General features: G+C 33.7%; 1 protein-coding gene across 9 annotated transcripts in view; it reads left to right on the forward strand.

The window, feature by feature from the left end:
- REV3L (REV3 like, DNA directed polymerase zeta catalytic subunit) overlaps positions 1–23,019 on the forward strand; it is a gene marked incomplete at its 5' end in the record, with an annotated part of 188,424 nt that overhangs the window by 71,242 nt on the left and 94,163 nt on the right. For 7 of the 9 annotated variants that reach the window (XR_014267494.1, XM_082475066.1, XM_082475072.1 and 4 more), the window contains 7 exons: positions 1,028–1,188; positions 6,395–6,494; positions 10,857–10,951; positions 11,519–11,623; positions 12,649–12,733; positions 12,818–12,969; positions 21,746–21,865. Coding sequence is in view for 8 of the 9 variants with exons in the window: in XM_082475066.1 (XP_082331192.1) it covers positions 1,028–1,188; positions 6,395–6,494; positions 10,857–10,951; positions 11,519–11,623; positions 12,649–12,733; positions 12,818–12,969; positions 21,746–21,865 (818 nt within the window). The remainder of the gene's footprint in view (positions 1–1,027; positions 1,189–6,394; positions 6,495–10,856; positions 10,952–11,518; positions 11,624–12,648; positions 12,734–12,817; positions 12,970–21,745; positions 21,866–23,019) is intronic. The other 2 variants (XM_082475067.1, XM_082475071.1) reach the window with 2 other exon arrangements.

The raw sequence follows: 23,019 nt of genomic DNA on the forward strand, positions 1-23,019 counted from the left end.
TCCTCAACTCATATTGTCTCACCCTCCATATCTAGTTAGTCATCAAGGCCTGACCATTTTATTTCTTATATGTCTCCTGAATCAACACATTTCCATGATCCTTGTTAAAGCCACCATCATCTTAGTTTTTCCACAGTAATCTCTCACTCTCCGTCTCTAGTGTTCTGCATTCTCTAGCTAACCTGGTCATTTCATTTTCCTGCTCTTCACTTCACAGGCAAATTCCACCACCTTTTCAGATGTCTTTAATAGGCTCTGCATGATATGACTTCTCATTACCTCTCTACCCTCCCCCCACCACCACCATAGCCTCTGTCTCTAAGCCTCACTCAGTGGTTTCAGTTCTTGAATAAACCACATTTTCTTGTGACCCTTTACATGTGCAATTTTATTCGCATGAAATACTCTTCTCCTCTCTGAGAAAAAGTATTTCCAGTTCATTGTTTAGTCTCCTGCTTTAGAGACTTCTCTTCAAGAAGGCTTTGCAGAAGCTACAGTCTGGTTAATATCCCTTCTAGATGTTTCATATACTTCCCCTGCATAGCACTTGCACTATTTATAATTGCCTATTGTTTGTATTCCCCATCATGAAGGAAAAATAACTCAGAGAATAAAAATATCAAAAGTGGTAACATCTCTGTGTGGTTGATTGAGTCATATGTCCTTTTTTAGAATTTTTGTATAATCTTTTCAATTTTTTTTCTGAACTTTTTTAAAAAGCTCATATTTAAAAAATTCTTTTGACATTTTAGGTTTTTCAGTATAGTTAGCATTAAATTAGTTTTAGAAGTCAAAATATTCTTCATTCAAGGCATTTTTTGTCATTTTCTTTCAGAGCATGCAGCTTACTTTAAAACTTGATTTTAAACTTTCAATTTCCAACAAAATACACATTTCCAGTATAATTGAAATCAAAATTTTGTGTGCTAGTATAATGTGTTTTATTCTCTATATTTGTATAATCACCATTTCACTTAACATTTTAGGAAACATAATTTTATGATATAACTTTTTTTTTCTAATTTAGGATATGTGAACTTTTGCAAAGTGGAGCCATAATGAATAAATTTTATCAGCCTCATGAAGCGCATATTCCCTACCTCCTACAGCTCTTCATTGACTACAATCTGTATGGAATGAATTTAATAAATCTGGCTGCTGTCAAGTTCCGAAAAGCAAGGAGGAAAAGTAAGGTTAATTTTGCAAGTTCAAATTAAAGCTTTGAACAAGTATTATGTAATTTATGATTTATAAAATAATATATATTTAGAAAATAAATGCTGAGTGGATAAAGAATAAAAAGAAATATGCAAAAATGTCTTAGAGTGTATCAGGAAAAGAATCTCAAAATAAATTTTTTTGGTAATAGCTTTATTGAGATATAATTCACACGCCTTACAATTCACTCATTTAAAATGGACACCTCTGTGGTTTTTAATATATTCACAGAGCTGTGCATCCATCACCACAATCAAATTTAGAACATTTTCAGCACCTCTAAAGGAAATCCTGTAGTCTTTATCAATCACCCCCAATCCTCCCATGCCTCCACCCCTTAGCAACCATGAATCTTCTTTCTGTCTCTCTGTTTGCCCATTCTGCACATCTCATATAAATGGAATCATATGTTTGTTTGTTTTCACTTAGCCTAATGTTTTCATGGTTCATCCATGTTGTGGCATGTATCAGTATTTCATTCCTTTTTATGGCCAGGTAATATTCTGCTATGAATATGCTACATCATTTATTGATTCATCAATTGACGGATGTTTGGGTTTCCTCCTTTTGGCTCTTATGAACAGTGCTGCTGTGAACATTCATGTACAAGTATTCGTGTAGCCGTATGTTTTCATTTCTCTTGGGCATATACCTAGGAATAGAATTTCTGGTTAAAATGCTGTAACATCTTTTGCATTTTATTGTTGGATTCCTTCTCCTCTACTTAAAACAAAGTGAAACCAACATTTTTCCTCCAACCCTGCTGTCCTTTCTGTTATAATTATTTTCTTCTCTTTCACTGACAAACTTTTAAAACCAAAAGTTAGCTTTTTTTTCTCTTGTTGTTTACCAGCTATTCTTTTTTGGTTTAACTCCTTGGGTTTCTTCTACCATACCCAAACTGTGCTCTGAAAAGTAACCAGGGAGGACTTTTTCCCCCTGAATGGTGGGTTAGGTTATTGGGATCCACCCTCCTACTAAAACCAATTTAAGAACTAGGTAAGATTTTTTTTTTTTTTAATCTTACTCTATCGCAGACTATAAACAATAAAGAAGTACTGGCCGAAAGAGGAGATAGAGTGCTGAAAACAGCCTTTGCCCTGAGGGGTTTGCTAATCCTGGCTGCCTCCATTGAGACAGCCTTACTAGGTGAGGGAGCCAGAAACCACAACTCAGGGCCTGCTGGACAGGTTGGAACCCTCCAGAGTAAGGTAGGGTTTCAAAGAGATAGACCCAAACTAGGAAGTGGAACAACTTTGAGGCATTTCAGCCCAGTTTGAATCTCCTGGGACTAAAAGAGATTCCCAAATCCAGAACTTCATCTTAGGTGGTGGAATCATTGGGTATCCATATGCCAGAAAATAAAAATAAGAGACCAGACAGATACTTCATACCTTGTATAAAAATTAACTCAAAATGGATCATAGACTTAAATGTAAAATATAAATCTATCAGACTTCTAGAAGAAAACAATGAGAAAATCTCCTGACAAGTTGATTTCGTCAAAGTTAAAAACTTTTTCTCTGTAAAAAATAATATTAAGAGAATAAAAAGATAAGTCACAGACTGGGAGAGAATATTTTCAAATTACATATCTGATAAAGTACTTATATCTTGAATATATAAAGAATTCCTAAAACTCGATAATAGGAAAGCAAACAACCCCATTAAAAATGGTCAAAAGACCTGAACAGACACTTCAACAAAGAAGAAGATATAAGGATGGCAAACAGGAATAGATGATTCTCAACAGTATATATCATTAGGGAAATGCATTTTATTTTATTTATTTATTTATTTATTTTTTAAGAGCTCCTGACTTATTTATTTATTTATTTATTTTTTTGACTGTGTTGGGTCTTCGTTTCTGTGCGAGGGCTTTCTCTAGTTGCGGCGAGCAGGGACCACTCTTCATTGCGGTGCGCGGGCTTTTCACTGTCGCGGCCTCTCTTGTTGCGGGGCACAGGCTGCAGACGCGCAGGCTCAGTAGTTGTGGCTCACGGGCCTAGTTGCTCCGCGGCATGTGGGATCTTCCCAGACCAGGGCTCGAACCCGTGTCCCCTGCATCGGCAGGCAGATTCTCAACCACTGCGCCACCAGGGAAGCCCAGGAAATGCATTTTAAAACCACAAAGAGCAACCATTACACGCCTATTAGAATGGTTAAAATCCAAAAAAAACTAGGCATAAACAAATGCTGGTAAGGATGGGAACAGCATCAACTCTCATTCATTGCTTGTGGGAAGGCAAAATGGTGTAGTCACTTTGGAAGACAGTTTGGCAGTTTCTTGTAATGTTAAATATAGACTTACCATATGACCCAGCAGTTACACTCGTGTATGTTTACCAAGTGATTTAAAACTCATGTCCACCTAAAAACCTGTATGCAAATGTATATAGCAACTTTATTTCATAATTGCTAAAAATCTAAAGTAACCAAGATGTCCACTCAGTGGGGCAATGGATAAACTGTTAATATACCAATACAGTGGAATGTTATTTATCAGTAAAACACATCAAGCTCTTGATTCATACAACATCGATTAATTTTTTATGCATTTTACTAAGTGAAAGAAGCCAGACCCAAAGGACTACAAGTTGTTTGATTTTATTCATACAACATTCTGGTAAAGGCAAAACTATAGAAATGTAAAACATATTAATGGTTGCCAGGAGTTGGAGAAGAGGAGAATGTTGACTACAAAGCCAATATATAGGGGAAATTTTAGGATGAAGGAATTATTCTGTATGTTACTGGCATAGTGGTATGATTCTGTGCATTCTTGAAACCCATGAAATTGTACCTTAACCAAGTATTGGTGGTTAACATCTCCAGTGATGGCATGTGGATATCGTGTCCCCTCTCATATGATATGATGAGGCTGCTTCACATCTGTGGTATTCTTCATGGAAACCCATAATAACAATCTAATCATGAGGAAAACATCAACGAACCCAGATTGGAGGACGTCCTATAGGTGAACTGACCAGTACTCATGACTGTCAAGGTCATGAAAAACAAGGAAAGACTGAGAAATAGACCAGAGGGAGACTAGGGAGACATGATAACTAACTACAATGTGGTGCCCTACATTGGATCCTGAAACAGAAAATGGAGAGTAGTGGATAAACTGCTGAAATTCAAATAAAGTGTATAGTGTAGCTAATACGAAGGTATCTGTGTCAGTTTTTTTGTTTTGACAGATGTGCTATAATGTAAAATGTTAACATGGGAGGGGTGTGGTAAGCAGATTCAGAAACTGTACCATCCTTGTAACTTTCCTGTATTTAAAATTATTCCAAAATAAAAAGGTTATTGGGGGAAAAAAGAATAACAGTTTGGTTATCAGTGTCAAATATAGCTGGGAGTTCAAGAAGAATTGACGAATGGAAAAGGTTCTAGAGAATGTACAGGAGGTATTTATAGGAAAAGGAGGTCAGTTTTACAAAAGTTTGTTTCCAGTAGGTGAAAAAGCATGAGAAAAGTTTGAATTAGCAAATATATGTAAGCCATTTATTTTAGTTATAAAAGTTAGATGAGTATTGGAAGGGATTTTTTTTCAAAATATGGAAAATTTTTACAATCTGAAGGCAGAAATAAATGAAATTTCGTTGGGGGAAATTAAAAGCAGGGAAATTTCAAGTATGGTGAAATAAAATGTTTATTTTAGGTTTTTGTTTTGTTAAAAAAAATAGATAAAAGATTATAATGAAATCATGAAAAGAATAGGTGAATTTTTTTGTATTTTGTCACGTAATATCAGACTCATAATTAAATGGACAGTAAACTTCTTATTGTAAATATGTTACATATATATGCACAACTTAACATTTTAATCTTGTAAGACAAGTTAATTTAGTACATAATGTAGTCTTTTGAAAGTAAATTCAAAAGTGAAAAATATTTAGAAATTTTAATATTACATATGCATATACCATTTTGTCTTATTATTCAGTTATATACTCAGTTGCCAAATGAAACGGAGATGTTGCTAATTAAGGTGAAGTATATAGAAGTAATTAAATAGAGTAAATATCTTTAGCATCACAGAGGGATTTTTTTACAGTTCTCCATAGTGGCTTTATATTACATTTTTAACATCCAGAGTTGAAAAAAATTATATATGTATTTATAAAAGAAAATAATACATAAAGTAGAGGTAAAGTGTGAATTCTTATACTGTGATAGATAACTTTGAATTAGTAAACTTGTATAGATTTTTCACTCATATAAATTTCTTAGAAAATAATATTTGTGTTTTAATTTACAACTTGCGAAGTAATTTCATATAAATGCCCTAGCCACATAACAGTAAAGCCTTCAAAAACTTCTGAAGGTATATAGAATCAGTTACATGGTTTGTTATGTGTTTTGTTAAAATAGCAAAGATGGTAAGTCTAATTAATTACATGATTTTGTGATCAAGCTAACCAAATAAGAAAAAGTATCAAATTTAGTTGGAGAGGATTGCAAATTTAATACCTTTCTTAATGTTAGGATTCCTTCTTTGCCACTCACTCAAGCTTTCTTTATCTGAAAATTTAAATTCCCCATAAGAGATCACAAAAAAATTGCTAAAATTTAGAGACTACTTCCAAAGCATGGCCCCAGGACTCTGTTTCTGCAGCTGGGACAACTAAGCAAATGCATAGTTCCCTCCAACTGCTCGTCAAATTGTATTTGCATTTGCCCCAGGTTTCCACTCACTGTTAACTGCCATTACTTTCGAAATGCATTGTGTATTTTCTTTTTATTCAGGGATTAGCATTAAAGTATGTTTTGAATTTTATCTGGAATCTGATTTCCACTAGAATTTTAGTTGAGGCTCATATAGAATACCCTAGGAATTTAAAGTCTACAAAATTCTTAGTTCTTTATTTTTAAAATGAGATTTGAAGCATACCTATCACAATGGCGCATTTAAATGTATCATACTTTTATTCTAGTATGAAAGTATTGTGGCCATTTCTCTTTCATATCCATATATTGCAAATACTTTTCCCCATCTCGGTTTGGAATCGTTACTCTCCGCTGTGCATATGCATTCCGGTATGTTTATGAATTTTTAGGATACAATTTTAGGAACTGGTCATATGGGTTGTATACTAATATACTTAAAGGGTAATTATATGTAAGTTAAAAGCGGAACTTACCCCTTTTACCTTTTTATTCCTAGGTGATCCATTACGTGCGAGTGGATCTTGCAAGAATCAGCTACCAGGAAGAAACTCTCTTACTGGTACTTTATTTCGGTGGGAAGAAGACGAAATACCAAGGTTAGTTTATGTTGTAAAGGAAAGGAAAAGTTATTTACATATATCCTACTCTATTCAGAAATCAGTGGTTAGTATAATTTAATTTTAACCTTTATTATAATTGTTTTTTATCTATAAGTTTATCAAAAAAGCAAATCTCAACATTAGTGTATTACATGGATCATAGATTTCAAGAACAGACCGTGAAAATAGCATGAAAATATACCTAGTTATTACCTAATTAATAAAAGAAATCTGGATGTGTTTATACTTCTCTCCAACATCCATCTTCTTTGTACATTCTAAATTGACATCCTATAACTTGTCAAGTAAAAATCGCATAATAAAATAACAATTTAAAACCTAAATGGCGGGACTTCCCTGGTGGCGTAGTGGTTAAGAATCCATCTGCCAGTGCAGGGGACACGGGTTCGATCCGCGGTCTGGGAAGATCCCACATGCCGCGTAGCAACTAAGCCCCTGTGCCACAACTACTGAGCCTGTGCTCTAGAGCCCGTGAGCCACGACTTCTGAGCCCACGTACCTAGAGCCTGTGCTCTGCAAGAAGAGAAGACACCACAGTGAGAAGCCCACACACCGCAGTGAAGAGTAGCCTCCGCTCGCTGCAAGTAGAGAAAGCCCGCGCATAGCAAAAAAGACCCAACACAGCCAAAAAAAACCCTAAATGGCGAATATTTTTAATAAAAATAACCCCTAATTATTTCCAACTATTAAATATTTGTGGGGAAAAAAGTGGGTTGACATAGTGTATATGAATAATACAACTTATAATTTCTTTTGACTTTTATTATTTATTAGACTTTCTTAGAGACGGTAACATATTCCAAATGTTTAGATTTCCCTACCATAAAGCAGATATATAATCAGTACCTATCTAAATTATCAGTAATAGCTTAATCTACATAGAACTCATAGGATTTCTGTTTTATGCCACAAAGTTGTTGCCCAAGCTTTCTTGATCCTTTTATTGATCATTTGGATATTGATAGGGTGGTATGGTTTCCTCTTTTCACTACACATATGTCACCTGATACTTTTTTTTAAATTTTATTTATGTATGTATGTACGTATTTATTTATTTATAGCTGTGTTGGGTCTTCGTTTCTGTGCGAGGGCTTTCTCCAGTTGCGGCAAGCGGGGGCCACTCTTCATCGCGGCGCGCGGGCCTCTCACTATCGTGGCCTCTCTTGTTGCGGAGCACAGGCTCCAGACGCGCAGGCTCAGCAATTGTGGCTCACGGGCCTAGTCGCTCCACGGCATGTGGGATCTTCCCAGACCAGGGCTCGAACCCGTGTTCCCTGCATTGGCAGGCAGATTCTCAACTACTGCGCCACCAGGGAAGCCCTCCTGATACGTTTTTAAGCAGATATTTTTTATGTAAAGTGCAAAGTAGAAAAAGTGTTTAGTTAAATGACTTTATTTTTTATTTCAAAGTAAGAAAATGTGAATTTATTAATCAGTTGAAGATAAACTGTCAAAATATTTGTTCAGAGCTTAATTTATATAGTTTAAGGTCTTAATATGTTCTTCACAGAATTTCCATATTATAGAATTACTTGGGCTTTTTAAGACCTAAAATTAAGAGAGAATCTCATTAAATAATGATTGAAATACATTGTTTCATGACTGGAATATTATACCAGAATGAGACTTCAAAGACTTCAAATGGACAGTGACTTGCTTTACCTCTGGATTCAGTCAACATGTATCAGGACTTTTTGGTAAAAGTTGTATATGTACACATACACATGTACTTCTAGGTTCCTTCTCAGATACAGCAGAATTATTTTTATAATTGTGTTGAAGTGGTATCAACTTTAGAGAGAGCATTATTTACCACATCAAATTCAATTTCTAATCAGTCCAGAGCAAAGTGACTGACAAACTATTTACTGTCTCATTTTTATGCCTGTGGTACAGTTCCTCTATGTCTCTAAAATTGGAGCAAATCAACTTAACCCAAGGATTTTACCTACTCACTAGATCCCGTGGTTTTCAAAGTTCTACACTGAGTAACTTGTTTTTTGCATGATCAATTCAAGTTCAGGTTTATTTTTATTTGAAGCCTTTTTGAACAAACATCTTTCTGGTTAGGTCATAAGACTATAGTAAAGCTTCACTGCTTATGACTTAGTTTGGAGAAGATCTCTGTATTATAATGAAAAGTTTGAATCATTACTTTTAAGAGCAAAGGTATGAAAAGGCAAACTAGTGAAACTAGACAAGGTATTCAGAATTAGAATTTATAATAAATGTAGGCTAGCTATATATTTTTGTCCCAAGTTTTTAGGATTCTTATATTAAACATGAAAATCCATAATTTCATCAAATACAGATAACATAATGTCAAACATTTTTGCCAAATCAGTGCTCTTAAATTTTATTAGTCTCATTTTTATCCCCAGTACTAGCACCTTCCTCTGGGTACCTTTTTTTGTTTGGTTTTTTTTTAACCCAAAAGTATTTTATATCCCTTCACAAATATTATTTCAAGGGCCATAACAAATAGAGAGCAACAAACTCATAATAAGAGTGCTGAGTTAGCAGCTGTACTAACCTTACCTGCTAGCTTGTTGTAAATTACCACATATCCTGGACCTTCAGGGTCATTTGCCAGAGTGTTGAATTCACAGAAGTTGAGTCTACTGCAGTAATATCAACCTGGCTGTCCATCAGAATGATCTGAAGAGATTTTTTAAATTGTAGATGTCTGAGCTCCACCCTCAGTGATTGTAATTACTGACTGTAATTGTCTGTTGTGTTAAGGTATGAACAGAAATGTTCAGAGAGGCATGGTTGTCTAAATACCATTGTATTGCTTATCTACCTTTCATGACTAAAGTGAATGGTCTACATGTATTTGCTGACTCAATTTTTTTACTCACTTTTTCTGTTTACTGGAAACAAATTTTTAATTCTGAAAACTACTTCCTTTCCCTAGGAACTTCTCCTATACTGAATGTCTGAAGTAGGCAAGAAATAGTTGTAAATTTCTACTATGAGATTGCATTTTTTAATGTTATTGTTTCCCTCCTTTGTCACAAATGTTCTACTCCTGGAAAATTCACCCTTGAAATGTACAATACAACGCTTCCAAAAGTGTGAAACTTTTTAGTATAAAGGAGAAAACTGTTGGCCAAAAACTATTTTATCTGGTACTTTAATTCATGGCATAACTGATGTTGGTAAATTATATGGGTAAAGAAGACAAGCTATATTGAGAATTACTTTTTCTGAAAGTTAAAGGGATGGATATATTGTGATAGGTTGACTAATATGTCCCTTCTCTATCAGTGGTAAAAAGATATATGTGTGTGTTGTGTCTATGCATATATATAAATGGTAAAAGTTCTGTGGTTTAACAAATTAATCTCTAATATTCCATCAAAATTTCTATTCAAACACCCATTCCTTAGGTATAGACAATGGAAAATGAGGTTTTGTTAATGTTTCTCATAAAACATTTTAAAATGTTTCAAATATTAATGAAATCTTCTATCACCCACTTTCTAGTAAAAGTTCTCTCCTTTTCATTTGGTGTCCCTATTGGTAGGAGATCTGAATTTTAGAATGGATAAACTGGGATCCATACTAGTTGTCTTATGTTTATTCTGTCAAGCAGGGACATGTATATGGTGTCATCTTAAATCTTTCATGTGGCTCTGATGAAAAACAAAAATGCTTTTGAGTCAAAGAGCATTAGTGGGAAATAGTTCTCTGTAGTTCTCATAAAAAGTAATGACCTCATGGTGTCACCTCTTTTCCTAGCTATGATCCCACTATTGGACTCATGTGGTTTCTCAATTCTATAGTTATGGAAAATTTTTAAACATTCCCCAGCTCAGCAGTAGTTGAGGGCAGGGAGAACAGTATCATTTGCCCACTTTTCAGTATGTTCACCCCTCATCTCTTGTTATATATATATATATTCCCTCCTCATTTTTAAAAACCATCTATGATTGCGGAGATAGATGCCTCTGGGCAAATAATTGCATGTGTGTATGGTTTTTGATGCATCCCCTCTGCTGTCCCTCTGTTATTTTATCCCATCCTGCCCTGGATGTGACCCACATGCTGAAACATTGTACATTCCTTTTCTATAAAATATAATGAACCAAAATATGTAAAATAAACTCCAAAAGTATCTCAATGGAGTTGTGAATTTTGTGTTTCTCTTCCTGTTTTTCATTTCTTTGTATATACACACAGAGTATCAATTATGTCATGAATAATTGTGAATTAATATAGGGTCACTGGCTTTCCTGGTTACCACATAAACGTGAAAAATTGTTAAGTAATAAAAACCTTAAGAAAATTTTCTCTTACATAATTATTGTGTCTTTTGATACTTCTTTAATACAGCTCTTTAATACTGGAAGGTGTTGAACCACAGAGTACTTGTGAATTAGAAGTGGATGCTGTAGCTGCTGATATCTTAAATCGGTTGGACATTGAAGGTATATACACAGTTATTCTTAATATATGTTTTTATTTTTAAAAATCCGTGACCAAAGGATGGAAAAAGTAGGGAAGAAAACATTACTAGTGAAGTGAAATTATTTAAAGAAGGAGGATGTAAAATGTTATGAAGATTTTTTTCTGTACCTCTGATGGGATAGTCATTATTTTTTCATTTATGCTTTCATTCATATGAGTTTGTTTGCATAGACATGAACCTAAAGTAAGTGTGACACTAAATAAATTAGCCATTATAAAAGAATTTACTATGCCTGCCTTTTAATTTTTTTATTTTCAGGTTATATACCAGGGAGGAGACTTTCAGGTCTGTTGGCTATCATCAAATGTTTGAATCTTATTCACTTGCTGTGTTTTTGGGAACTAGTAGGAAAACTAAAAAAGGAGTAATATAGTAAATATAGGTTGGGATAATTTGTCTGTTTTATTACACAAAGTAGGTAATTGTTTTTCTTAAAAGACAGTATTTTTTTTTAAGTATGGATTTTTTTTAAGCAAGTATTTTTCACTTTGACCCTTGTAGTATTGAAGTATTATTATGATTACAGCTCAAATTGGTGGAAACCCTGGTCTACAGGCCATATGGGAAGATGAAAAGCAACGGCGAAGAAACAAAAATGAAACTTCTCAAATTAGTCAACCCGAATCACAAGGTATAAATGATTTTCTTTTAACTGGATATTTTAATGGAAAAGTTTAAGCCATTGAATTTTTACCTTGACATTAGATTTTGCTTTTCAAACTACCTTTAAATTTTCTATATATATTTTCCCTATTCTCATTGCTCTGAACCATAATTCTGTACCTCCAAAGTGTCACTCATTGTCTCTGTTCGCATGAGAAATTGACATCTTCATTGGCCTTGGTTTTCACTGGTAGTACCTTTTTCTCCTTTTTCATTCTGTGGTATGTTTTAACCTCTTGTATTTCCAAATGAGCTATAGAATACTTACAGAAGAGCATGAATCCCAACTTAGAAACACTTCGTTTAGTTCATTACGCTTTGAAAATGTCACCCATGAAATTCTGCCCCCATGTTATTTTCTGGGTATGTCATATAAATTCTGACTTTGATTACCTTGTATATCTCTGAAGAAAATACTCTAAAAATAGTAAACAGTAAAAAAATTTTATTTTTTACTAAACCCTGCTGTATTCAAAAAGAATTTGAAGGGGCTTAAGTAATGCCATGGATACAACAAAAATTTTTAAATAAAGGTAAAAGAATAGAAGACATAATTCAAAAGGCAAATGTATCTGAAATACAGTAGTAAGCCTGTACTGAAGTCCAATTAAAACTTATATTATAATCTTTTGGACACTAAAAATCCTTTGATAAGTTTTGAAAGCCTTTAATGCCTTTTAAAATAGAAATATTTTATAAAGGGAAAATTTCTAGGTTCAGGTTGTATGATACATTTATAGGTAGAAAATAATGTTTTTCTCTTTTAGATTTAAGTTATAGAACTTAATCTTAGACTGACTTTAAGTGCTTAATTTCATAGCTTCAGTAACAACCATTTCTCTTTTGTTTGATTTATAATAGGACTACTTTTAGGTGGTGTTATGTGTGTCAAGGATAGGAAATTGCTACCATTTTAAAAGCTCTTCTAGGAAAAAGGAAAATATTTCATTAATTTGCTATCTACATTTTTTAATGCACTTTTAAAATTCAAAGATCGCAGGTTTGTGCCAGCAACAGAAAGTGAAAAAAATTTTCAGAAGAGACTCCAGGAAATTCTCAAACAGAATGATTTCTCTGTGTAAGTGGTTATTTATTATAGATCTCAGAACTAATTTTATTGCTTTGATATATAGTTTGTTATAAAGGATATGTTTTAATTAAGCAGAACATTATCAGGATCTGTGGACTACAGCGATGGGTCCCAGGAGTTCTCTGCTGAATTAACATTGCACTCTGAGGTTCTGTCTCCTGAAATTCCTCACTGTACACCGGCTAATATGGTAGAAGTCCACAAAGACACAGAGTTGAGCAAAGGTGAGGTTTTCTTTCAAGTGTACAGAAAAATACCATAACAGACATCCTGTGTATCTAGCACTGAGATATTAGTATTTGGTTGAGTTAGCTAAATTTTTTTTCCTAAGAAGTAAACATCATTGATGTAGCTAGCAGAAACCTCTCTCCCATTCTTTCACCTTTTCTTCATCTCTAGAGGTAAGCACTATTTTGAAGTTGGTACAAACTGTTACCATATATGATTTTATATTTTCTTATATATGTATGTCCAAAACATATACTATTATTTTAGGTTTTAGATTTTACATAAATGGTGTCCTACTTGGCGTAGATTAAGCAACTTGCTTTTTTCATTCAGCATTATGTTTTTTAACAACTTAATTGGGGTATAATTTATGTAACATAAAATTCACTAATTTTAAGTGTATAATTCAGTGATTTATAGTAAGTTTACAGAGTTGTACTAACATCTCCATAATTCAATTTTAGAATAGTTCCTTCTCAAAAGATTCTTTTTGTCCATTTGCAGTCATACCTCCAACCCCAAGTAACCACTCATCTACTTTCTTGTCTCTTAAGATTTGCCTTTTCTGGATATGTCATGTAAATGAAATCATACAAAATGTGATCTTTTGTGCCTTGCTTCTTTCACTTAGCATAATGTTTTCAGGCTCATCCATATTGGAGTATCTCTATCAGTATTTCATTCCATTTTATTGCCTAGTAGTATTGCATTCTACTGATATATTTTATTGACTAATTCATTAGTTGATGAAAATTTGAGTTGTTTTCACTTTTTGGCCCTTAAGAATAATGCTGCTCTGAACATTTATGTCTTTGTATGGGTATATATTTTCATTTTTCTTGAGTAGATACCAAGGAAGAGAATTGCTGGATCGTTTGATAAATTTGTGTTTAATTTTTAATAAATTGCCAAACTGTTTTCCAAAGTGACTGCACTGTTTTACATTCCCACCAGCAGTATATGAGGGTTTCAGAAACCCCACGTTCTCACTAACACTTGTTATTATCTGTCTTTTTTTATATAGCCATCCTAGTATGTGTGAAATGGCATCTCATTATGGTTTAATCATCATATCCCTCATGAATAATGATGTTGAGTATCTTTTGTGTCAGCAATAATAACTTTGAAATCTATCCTTGTTCTTACATGTTTCTAGGTCATTCATTTTAGCTGCTGATTAGCATTCTTTTGTAAGACTAAACAAGTGTTTCTGTTCTCTACAACTATTAGATGGTTTTCACTTTTGCACTGTTGTTAACAGTGTTACGTCTGTCACCTTGTGGCCATGTGCAAGAGTTTCTCTACAGAAGACATACAGAAGTGTAATTTGCCAGGTCTTAGGGTGTATGTATTATACTCTACCTAGATAGCATCTATTCTAACAGGGTTTTTGTAATACAGTTAGCTTACACATGATTGGTAAATAAGAGAATAATGAAAGTTTTACTTAGAAGTCATGTTGTTTCGCATAAAATTTTTCTAGGCTAGGGGAGCCAGAATAGGAGGAGTAGAATTGCAGCCTTCAGAAGGAAAGGAAAAGCCCTCTTTTCAGTGCTGCATTGGCAGCAGGGGCTCTTTTGACTGTATGAAACAACAGCTAGAAATGAGCACCTACACCCACCCAGGGCTTCCTCCTTCCCTAGAGTTGCATCCTAGCATTGTGCCCTCGGTGACTCATGGCAGGTTTCACCCTCTCCTCAGTACTTTAATGGCAGCCTTCTGGCTCAGATCTCTACTTCCATTTGCTTTGTCTTAGCATCTGCCAGCCCCATCCTAATCGAAATGTACCCAGAATTTCCATGCTATTATTTTCTGTGCATTTTTAATATCTGCTATGACAGCCTCCAGCCACACTGAGCTGCCTGCCTGACTGAGCAGTTTATTTCCTCGGGTACCAATTATTGATTTTGTTAGTGTTCTCATTACAGAGTTGCATAAGTTTTGTCTTAGCCTTTTATTTTCCTTATAAGCTCAATTTTAGTGCTTAATTTTTCAGATTTTGAGGTATGTTAACAATAAAACTATCACATTTGGTAGTAAAGCCAGTATTTCAAAGTTGCTCTATAGAATGTACCTAAGTTTATATTCCCACGATGTGTTAGAGCTTATACTTCCCTACATCCTCAACAATATTTCATAGTGTAAGATGTAAAAATTTTTTGCCATTCTCATTCTTTGAAATCTAAATCTCCTTAGTTTAATCCGCATTTCCTGATTACTAATAAGTTTGAGCATTTGGATCTCTTTATCTGAGAATTGCTTATTCATGTTTTTTGCTCATTTTCTATTGGATCTGTACTCTTTTCCTTACTAATTTGTAGGAATTCCTCATATTTTCTGGATATCAAGTCTTTCTCAGTTATATTTATTGTAGAGATATTTTCTCCTCATGTAGAATTACACTTTAAAGTCTCCACAAAATTTTTGTTAGCTTTTTTTTCCAATTTTCTTCCCTTTTTTTTAAAAGTGTTTTACGTGTCTTCAATTTTAACCTTAAATTTAACAATTGTTTTCCTTTACTGTTTGGTTTTTGAACCTGGTTTACAATTCCTTCCCTATCCGGATGTAATGAAAGTTTTCATCCTTAAGGTTTATGTGTGCTTACAGATTGGATTTTCACATATAGGTCTTCAATTCATCTGACATTTTACTTGTGTATATAGTAAGGATCTTATTGTTATTTATTTTTCTAGATATAAAGAGCTAGTGGTTCCAACATATTTATTGAAAAGTTTTTTTTTTCCACTGAATTTCCCAACCTCGGTTTTGTTCTCCCATGTTAATATCATACTGTTGTAATTACTGTTGCTTTGTAAGTAATGATATATATCAGGAGCAGATCTGCCCTATTTAGCTTCAAAATTATCTTATTTACTCTTTTTTTTTAATACATCTTTATTGGAGTCTAATTGCTTTACCATGTTGTGTTAGTTTCTGCTGTACAACAAAGTGAATAAGTTATATGTATACATACATCCCCATAACCCCTCCCTCTTAAGCCTCCCTCCCACCCTCCCTATCCCACCCCTCTAGGTCGTCACAAAGCACCAAGATGATCTCCCTGTGCTATGCAGCAGCTTCCCGCTAGCCATCTACAAAATTGTTGTATTTACTCTTGATCTTTAAAAAAAGTTTTCCCATGTTAATTTTAAGATCAGATTGTTTTGTTTCTGGGAAGAACCCTGTTGAGATTTTATTGGAAATTTATTGAATTTATAGACCAATTTAGAAACATTTTAGGTCTTTCTATATACCAAATTAGCTCATTTATGCACATGATATATTTCTCAGTTTATTTGGTCTTCTTTCATGTCTTTCAATAAAGTTCTGCAATTTTTCTGGTAAAATTATTTTATATCTTTTATTAGATATACTCCAGGTGCCTTATAAATGTTGCAGTTTTAAGTTTATCTTTCAAAAATTAACATCATCTGGTATTAGGAACTTCACTAACCTTGTGTGTCAGTCTTATATCCAGCAACTTTTATTAGTGCTTAGTGCTAATAGTTTATGTCTTTTTGATTGGATTTTCTGTGGATAGAGTCATCGTCAGAAAATAATAATTGTATTACTTCCCTTCCCATCCTTATACTTTTTCTTTTTTAATGTTTTAATGCAGTGCTTAAGAACTTAACAGTAATATTAAGTAGATATGAAAAAAACATTTTTCTTGGCTTTAAAGTGAATGCTTTTATATTTCATCATTAAGTATGAAATTTACTACAGGATATTGGTAGATAAACTTTAATCAGTTTATTATCTCTTCTATTTCTTGCTTGTTAAGAAGTTTGGGTTTTTTTAAATCATGAATGGATATTAAATTTTACCAAATGTGTTTTTTTTTTATTCTAATGTTTTTTTTTTTTAATTTTTTATTTACTTATTTATTTATTTTTGGCTGTGTTGGGTCTTCGTTTCTGTGCGAGGGCTTTCTCCAGTTGCGGCAAGCGGGGGCCACTCTTCATCGCGGTGCGCGGGCCTCTCACTATCGCGGCCTCTCTTGTTGCGGAGCACAGGCTCCAGATGCGCAGGCTCAGTAGTTGTGGCTCACGGGCCCAGTTGCTCCGCGGCATGTGGGATCTTCCCAGACCAGGGCTCGAACCCATGTCCCCTGCATTGGCAGGCAGATTCTCAACCACTGCGCCACCAGGGAAGCCCTCCGCTTGTATTTCTAACATTGTTTATGCCTTCTCTCTATTTTGTTGTGATCATTCTTGCCAGTCTTGTCTATTTTGTTATTAGTTTGAGAACCAGCTTTTGTTTTCACTGATCTCTTTTTTTTGTTGTTTTGGGATGACCTATTTTCTGTGGTTTTTTTTGTTTGTTCTTTCATTTTGACTAAACACTATTAGACTAGCTATGTGTGTTAAAATATTTCTAGGATGTGTTAAAAATATTTCTTCCTGAAGCTTTTAACTCTCTTTTAAAAACTGTTGAAAAACACTTAGTTTTAAGTCTGAATATCAGAAGCAGAAAAATAGAACTGTTTCCAATTAGCTTTCTTATAACTGCTTGCCATATTTTGCTATATAGTCTTTTTTTTAAGATTATTGGGTTTTTTTTAAATTAATTAATTTATTTTTAGCTGCATTGGGTCTTTGTTGCTGCACGCAGGCTTTCTCTAGTTGTGTTGAGCGGGGGCTACTCTTCGTTGTGGTGCGCGGGTTTCTCATTGCCGTGGCTTCTCTTATTGTGGAGCACGGGCTCTAGGTGCACGGGCTTCAGTAGTTGTGGCTTGTGGGCTCTAGAGCACAGCTCAGTAGTTGTGGCACATGGGCTTAGTTGCTCCACGGCATGTGGCATCTTCCCAGACCAGGGCTCAAACCCATGTCCTCTGCATTGGCAGGCAGATTCTTCACCACTGTGCCACCAGGGAAGTCCTATATAGTCTTTTTTTCCCCTACTATTATGTGCTTTTTATTCTCCCTCTCCCTTTGATTAGATTATGAGATTCATTTTATCTTCTAAAAATTATTTAATCCCTCTGTACATTAGACCTTCTATAAAAATCACATGGCAAAAGAATTACATTTTAAAATCATGAATTAAAAGATATTGAGAAATATAAAGTTAATGTAAAATGAATTATTTGAAATTTTTAAACTATAGAGAATTTTATTATTCAAATTGGACAACTTGTCTTTTCTGTTCATTTTATAAATTTTATTTTATTTTTTGTAAGTGGTGAAATTTTTATATTTTAAAAAAATTTTTTTGAAGTATCGTTGATTCACTGTTGTGTACAATAATTTCTGCTGTACAGCAAAGTGACTCCGTTATACATATATGTATATATTCCTTTTCATATTCTTTTCCATTATGGTTTATTACAGGATATTGAATATAGTTCCCTGTGCCATATAGTTGGACCTTGTTGTTTATCTATCCTATATATAATAGTTTGCATTTGCTAATCCCAAACTCTCAATCCTTCCCCTCTCTACTCCCCTCCCCTTTGGCAACCACAAGTCTCTGTGAGTCTGTTTCTGTTTCGTAGAGAAGTTCATTTGTGTCATATTTTAGATTCCACGTAGAAATGATAACATATGGTATTTGTCTTTCTCTTTCTGACTTACTTTGCTCAGTATGATAATCTCTACGTCCATCCATGTTGCTGAAAATGGCCTTATTTCATTCTTTCTAATGGCTGAGTAATATTCCATTGTATAAATATACCACATCTTCTTTATCCATTCATCTATCATTGGACATTTAGGTTGTTTCCATGTCTTGTCTGTTGTGAATAGTGCTTCTATGAACATAGGGGTGCATGTATCTTTTTGAATTATAGTTTTGTCTGGGTATATGCCCAAGAATGGCATTGCTGGATCATAGGGCAACTCTGTTTTTAGTTTTTTGAGGACCTTCATACTGTTTTCTATAGTGGCTGTACCAATTTACATTCCCACCAACAGTGTAGGAGGGTTCCCTTTTCTATGCACCCTCTCCAGCATTTGTTATTTGTAGTCTTTTTAATGATGGCCATTCTCACTGGTGTGAGGTTGTACCTCATTGTAGTTTTGATTTGCATTTCTCTAATAATTAGCAATGATGAGCATCTTTCATGTGCCTAATGGCCATCTATATGTATTCTTTGGAGAAATGTCTGTTTAGGTCTTCTGCCCATTTTTCAATTGGGATGTTTGCTTTTTTGTTATTGAATTGTAGGAGCTGTTTGTATATTTTGGAAATTAAGCCCTTGTCACATGATTTGCAAATATTTTCTCCCATTCTGTGGGTTTGTTTACAGTTTCCTTTGCTGTGCAAAAGCTTATACATTTGATTAGGACCCATTTGTTTATTTTTGTTTTTATTTCTGTTGCCTTGGGAGGCTGTCCTAAGAAAACACTGGTACAGTTTATGTCAGAGAATGTTTTACCTATGTTCTCTTCTAGGAGTTTTATGATGTCTTGTCTTATATTTAAGTCTTTAGGCCATTTTGAGTTTATTTTTGTGCATGGTATGAGGGTGTGTTCTAGTTTCATTGATTTACATGCAGCTGTCCAACTTTCCCAACACCACTTGCTGAAGAGACTTTTTTCCCCATTGTATATTCTTGCCTCCTTTGTTGAAGATTAATTGTCAGTACATGTGTGGGTTTATTTCTGGGCTCTCTATTCTGTTCCATTGATCTATATGTCTGTTTTTGTGCCAATACTATGCTGTTTTGATTACTGTAATTTTGTAGTATTGTCAGAAGTCTGGAAGGGTTATGCCTCCTGCTTTGTTCTTTTTCCTCAGGATTGTTTAGACAATTCTGGGTCTCTTATGATTCCATATAAATTTTAGGAATATTTATTCTAGTTCTGTGAAAAATGTCATGGGTATTTTGATGGGTATTGCCTTAAATCTGTATATTGCTTTGGGTAGTATAGCCATTTTAACAATATTAATTTTTCCAATCCAGGAGCATGGGATATCTTTACATTTCTTTGAGTCATCTTCAGTTTCCTTTATTAATGTTTTGTATCAATAGTTCTCAGCATATAAGTCTTTTACCTCCTTGGTGAGGTTTATTCCTAAGTATTTTAATTTTTTTTGATGTGATTTTAAAAGGAATTGTTTGTTTACATTCCCTTTCTGGTATTTCATTTAGTGTAAAGAAATGCAACCAATTTCTATATGTTAATCTTGTATCCTGCTACCTTGTATTCATTTATCAGTTCTAGTAGTTTTTGTGTGGAGTCTTTAGGGTTTTCTATATATACTATCATGTCATCTGCATATAATGACAGTTTTACCTCTTCCCTACCAATTTGAATACCTTTTATTTCTTTTTCTTGTATGATTGCTGTTGCTAGGGCTTCCAATACTATGTTGAAGAGAAATGTTGAGAGTGGGCATCCTTGTCTTGTTCCAGATTTTAGCAGGAAGTCTTTCAGCTTTTCATCATTGAGTATTATATTGGCTGTGGGTTTGTCATAAATAGCTTGTGTTATGTTGAGGTATGTTCCCTCTATACTCACTTTTGTAAGGGTTTTTATCATGAATGGATGTTGAATTTTATCAGATACTTTTTCTGCATCTATTGAGATGATTATGTGGTTTTTGTCTTTTCTTTTGTTGATGTGGTGTATCACATTGATTGATTTGCATATGTTGAACCATCCTTTTGACCCTGGGATGAATCCAACTTGGTCATGGTGTATGATCTTTTTTACGTGTTGTTGGATGCAGTTTGCTAATATTTTATTGAGAATTTTTGCATCTATATTCATCAAAGATATTGGCCTGTATTTTCTTTTTTGGGTAGTGTCTTTGTCTAGTTTTGGTATCAGGGTGATGGTGGCTTCATAGAATGTCTTTGGGAGTATTCCTTCCTCTTCAGTCTTTTGGAAGAGTTTGAGAAGGATCGGTATAAGTTCTTCTTTGTGCATTTGGTAGAATTCACCTGTGAAACATCTGGTTCTGGACTTTTGTTTGCAGGGAGTTTTCTTTTATTACAGATTCTGTTTCACTTCTAGTGATCAGATGATCTGTTCAAGTTATCTATTTCTTCTTGTTTCAGTTTTGGAGGGCTGTATGTTCCTAGAAAGTTGTCCATTTCTTCTAGGTTGTGTAATTGTTCATAGTATTGTCTTATGGTTTTTTGTATTTCTGCAGTATCAGTTGTGATTTCTCCTCTTTGATTTCTTATTTTGTTTATTTGGGTCTTCTCTCTTTTTTCTTGGTAAGCCTGGCCAGAGGTTTGTCAATTTTGTTTATGCTTTCAAAGAATCAGCTCTTGGTTTTATTGATTTTTTTCTATTTTTTTAAATCTCTATTTTATTTATTTCCTCTCTGATCTTTATTATCTCCTTCCTTCTGCTGACTTTAGGTTTTGTTTGTTCTTCTTTTTCTAATTCTTCTAGGTGATGTGTTAGATTGTTTATTTGAGCTTTTTCTTTTTTCTTAAAGAAGGCCTGTATCACTATGAACTTCCCTCTAAGAACTCGTTTTACAAATTTTAGTGTACATTGATTTTTATCAGAGTAATATAACTGTCTGTACATACTAGGTAGGATTTAGAGGCTAAAGAGACTGTAAATATTTAGTGATTCACAGTTTCAGGGTTTTATGTTTATGTTTTTTTAATTACTCTGTGTGACTGGTTAGATATTCCTGTGGCTTTCATTAAGTTTTATTATGTTTTTATTTAACATACGTCAGTAACACTTCAAAATTTTAAATAGGTTTACATTGTAATGTTTCCTAATTTACACAAATTCTAAACAGTAAATTTCAGATTTAGGTCATTTACTTTAATGTTTTTGTATTCTTTGTCCTCTTAAGGTCATATTAGACACAAAGTGGAGGAAGCTGTTATTAATGAAGAAGCAATTTTGAACCTCATGGAAAACAGTCAGACTTTTCAGCCTTTGACCCAAAGACTGAGTGAGTCACCAGCTTTCTGTAAGTAACAATTGTGCCATAAATTTTCAGTGTCTTATATCAACAAAAGTGCGTATGTCAGGCAGTATTTTTTTCTTTGATTTGAAGAGGTTAATATTGCATGTTTGATAAATTCTTGCTCAGTATAAAAATGAAATCTTGAATTACAAGATGTAGTAGTAGCTTCCTTTTTGTTTTCTGCACAGCTTTTTCTGAAAAATAGTTGTGAAAGAAAATAATTCTTTTTTTTTTTTTTTTTTTAACTTTGTTTGGAAGAGAACCATATTGCTTTAAGGGGAAATATGCTTATTTTGAATTAAAATTCTCCAAAGTTAAGAACATTAATAAAATACCATAATTGATTCTTTCTTGGTAAGTATCAGGAACTTCCCTGGACAATTCCTTTCGAGCTGTTAATTTTTGACTAGCATGTAGAACATGACAGTTATTTCTGAGTATCTTTGCATCTCCATAAATGCATTTTCATTAATATGATAAACCATTTGCTAGATTTCATTTCAATAATTTAGTCTAAATTACTGACATTTTTCAGAAATTTATTTAAGTTTTCTTTGCAAAAAGTGAGATATCATTGAACTTCATGCCTCTTGCTTTGCTTGGTATAGTGATTTTATGTTTCTTGCTCACTTTCTGTTTTTCCATTATTACTGTATCAAATGAGGTATAGCATCAGATGTTATCCTACCTCTCTACAGTGTCCTCTCTCTGTTATTTACATTTTCATTTGAGTGGAAGATTAATTGAATGACTAGGGACAGTACCAAAATTATTGTACACAGTCATATTTCAAGAACATTTTCTATGGAGGTAGGTAGCTTTTTTCTTTTTTAAATGAATGACATGACATACGTAGAAAGAAATGATCCAAAGACCACATTTAAAAATTAATTTGAAGTTTATAATCTAAAATGTTTTATTTCTCTGAGTAAATAAATATGTATATACCTAAATTATATTTTAGTTATAAAAAAACAAAGAAATTGAAAAAGAGGAGAGACATATCCTTATTTCATTATATTAGGCAAATATAATGTATCACCAGCTGATATAATTCCACCTTGCATAAGGTTACAAAGAATGCAGTCTCAGTGTTAGAGATCTGAGAGTCAAATATCTATACATTATTTGCCAATATTAACCATTTTTAAAGTATG

This window comes from Balaenoptera physalus, assembly GCF_965194825.1.
Source record: "Balaenoptera physalus genome assembly, chromosome: 9".
Taxonomy (NCBI): domain Eukaryota; kingdom Metazoa; phylum Chordata; class Mammalia; order Artiodactyla; family Balaenopteridae; genus Balaenoptera; species Balaenoptera physalus.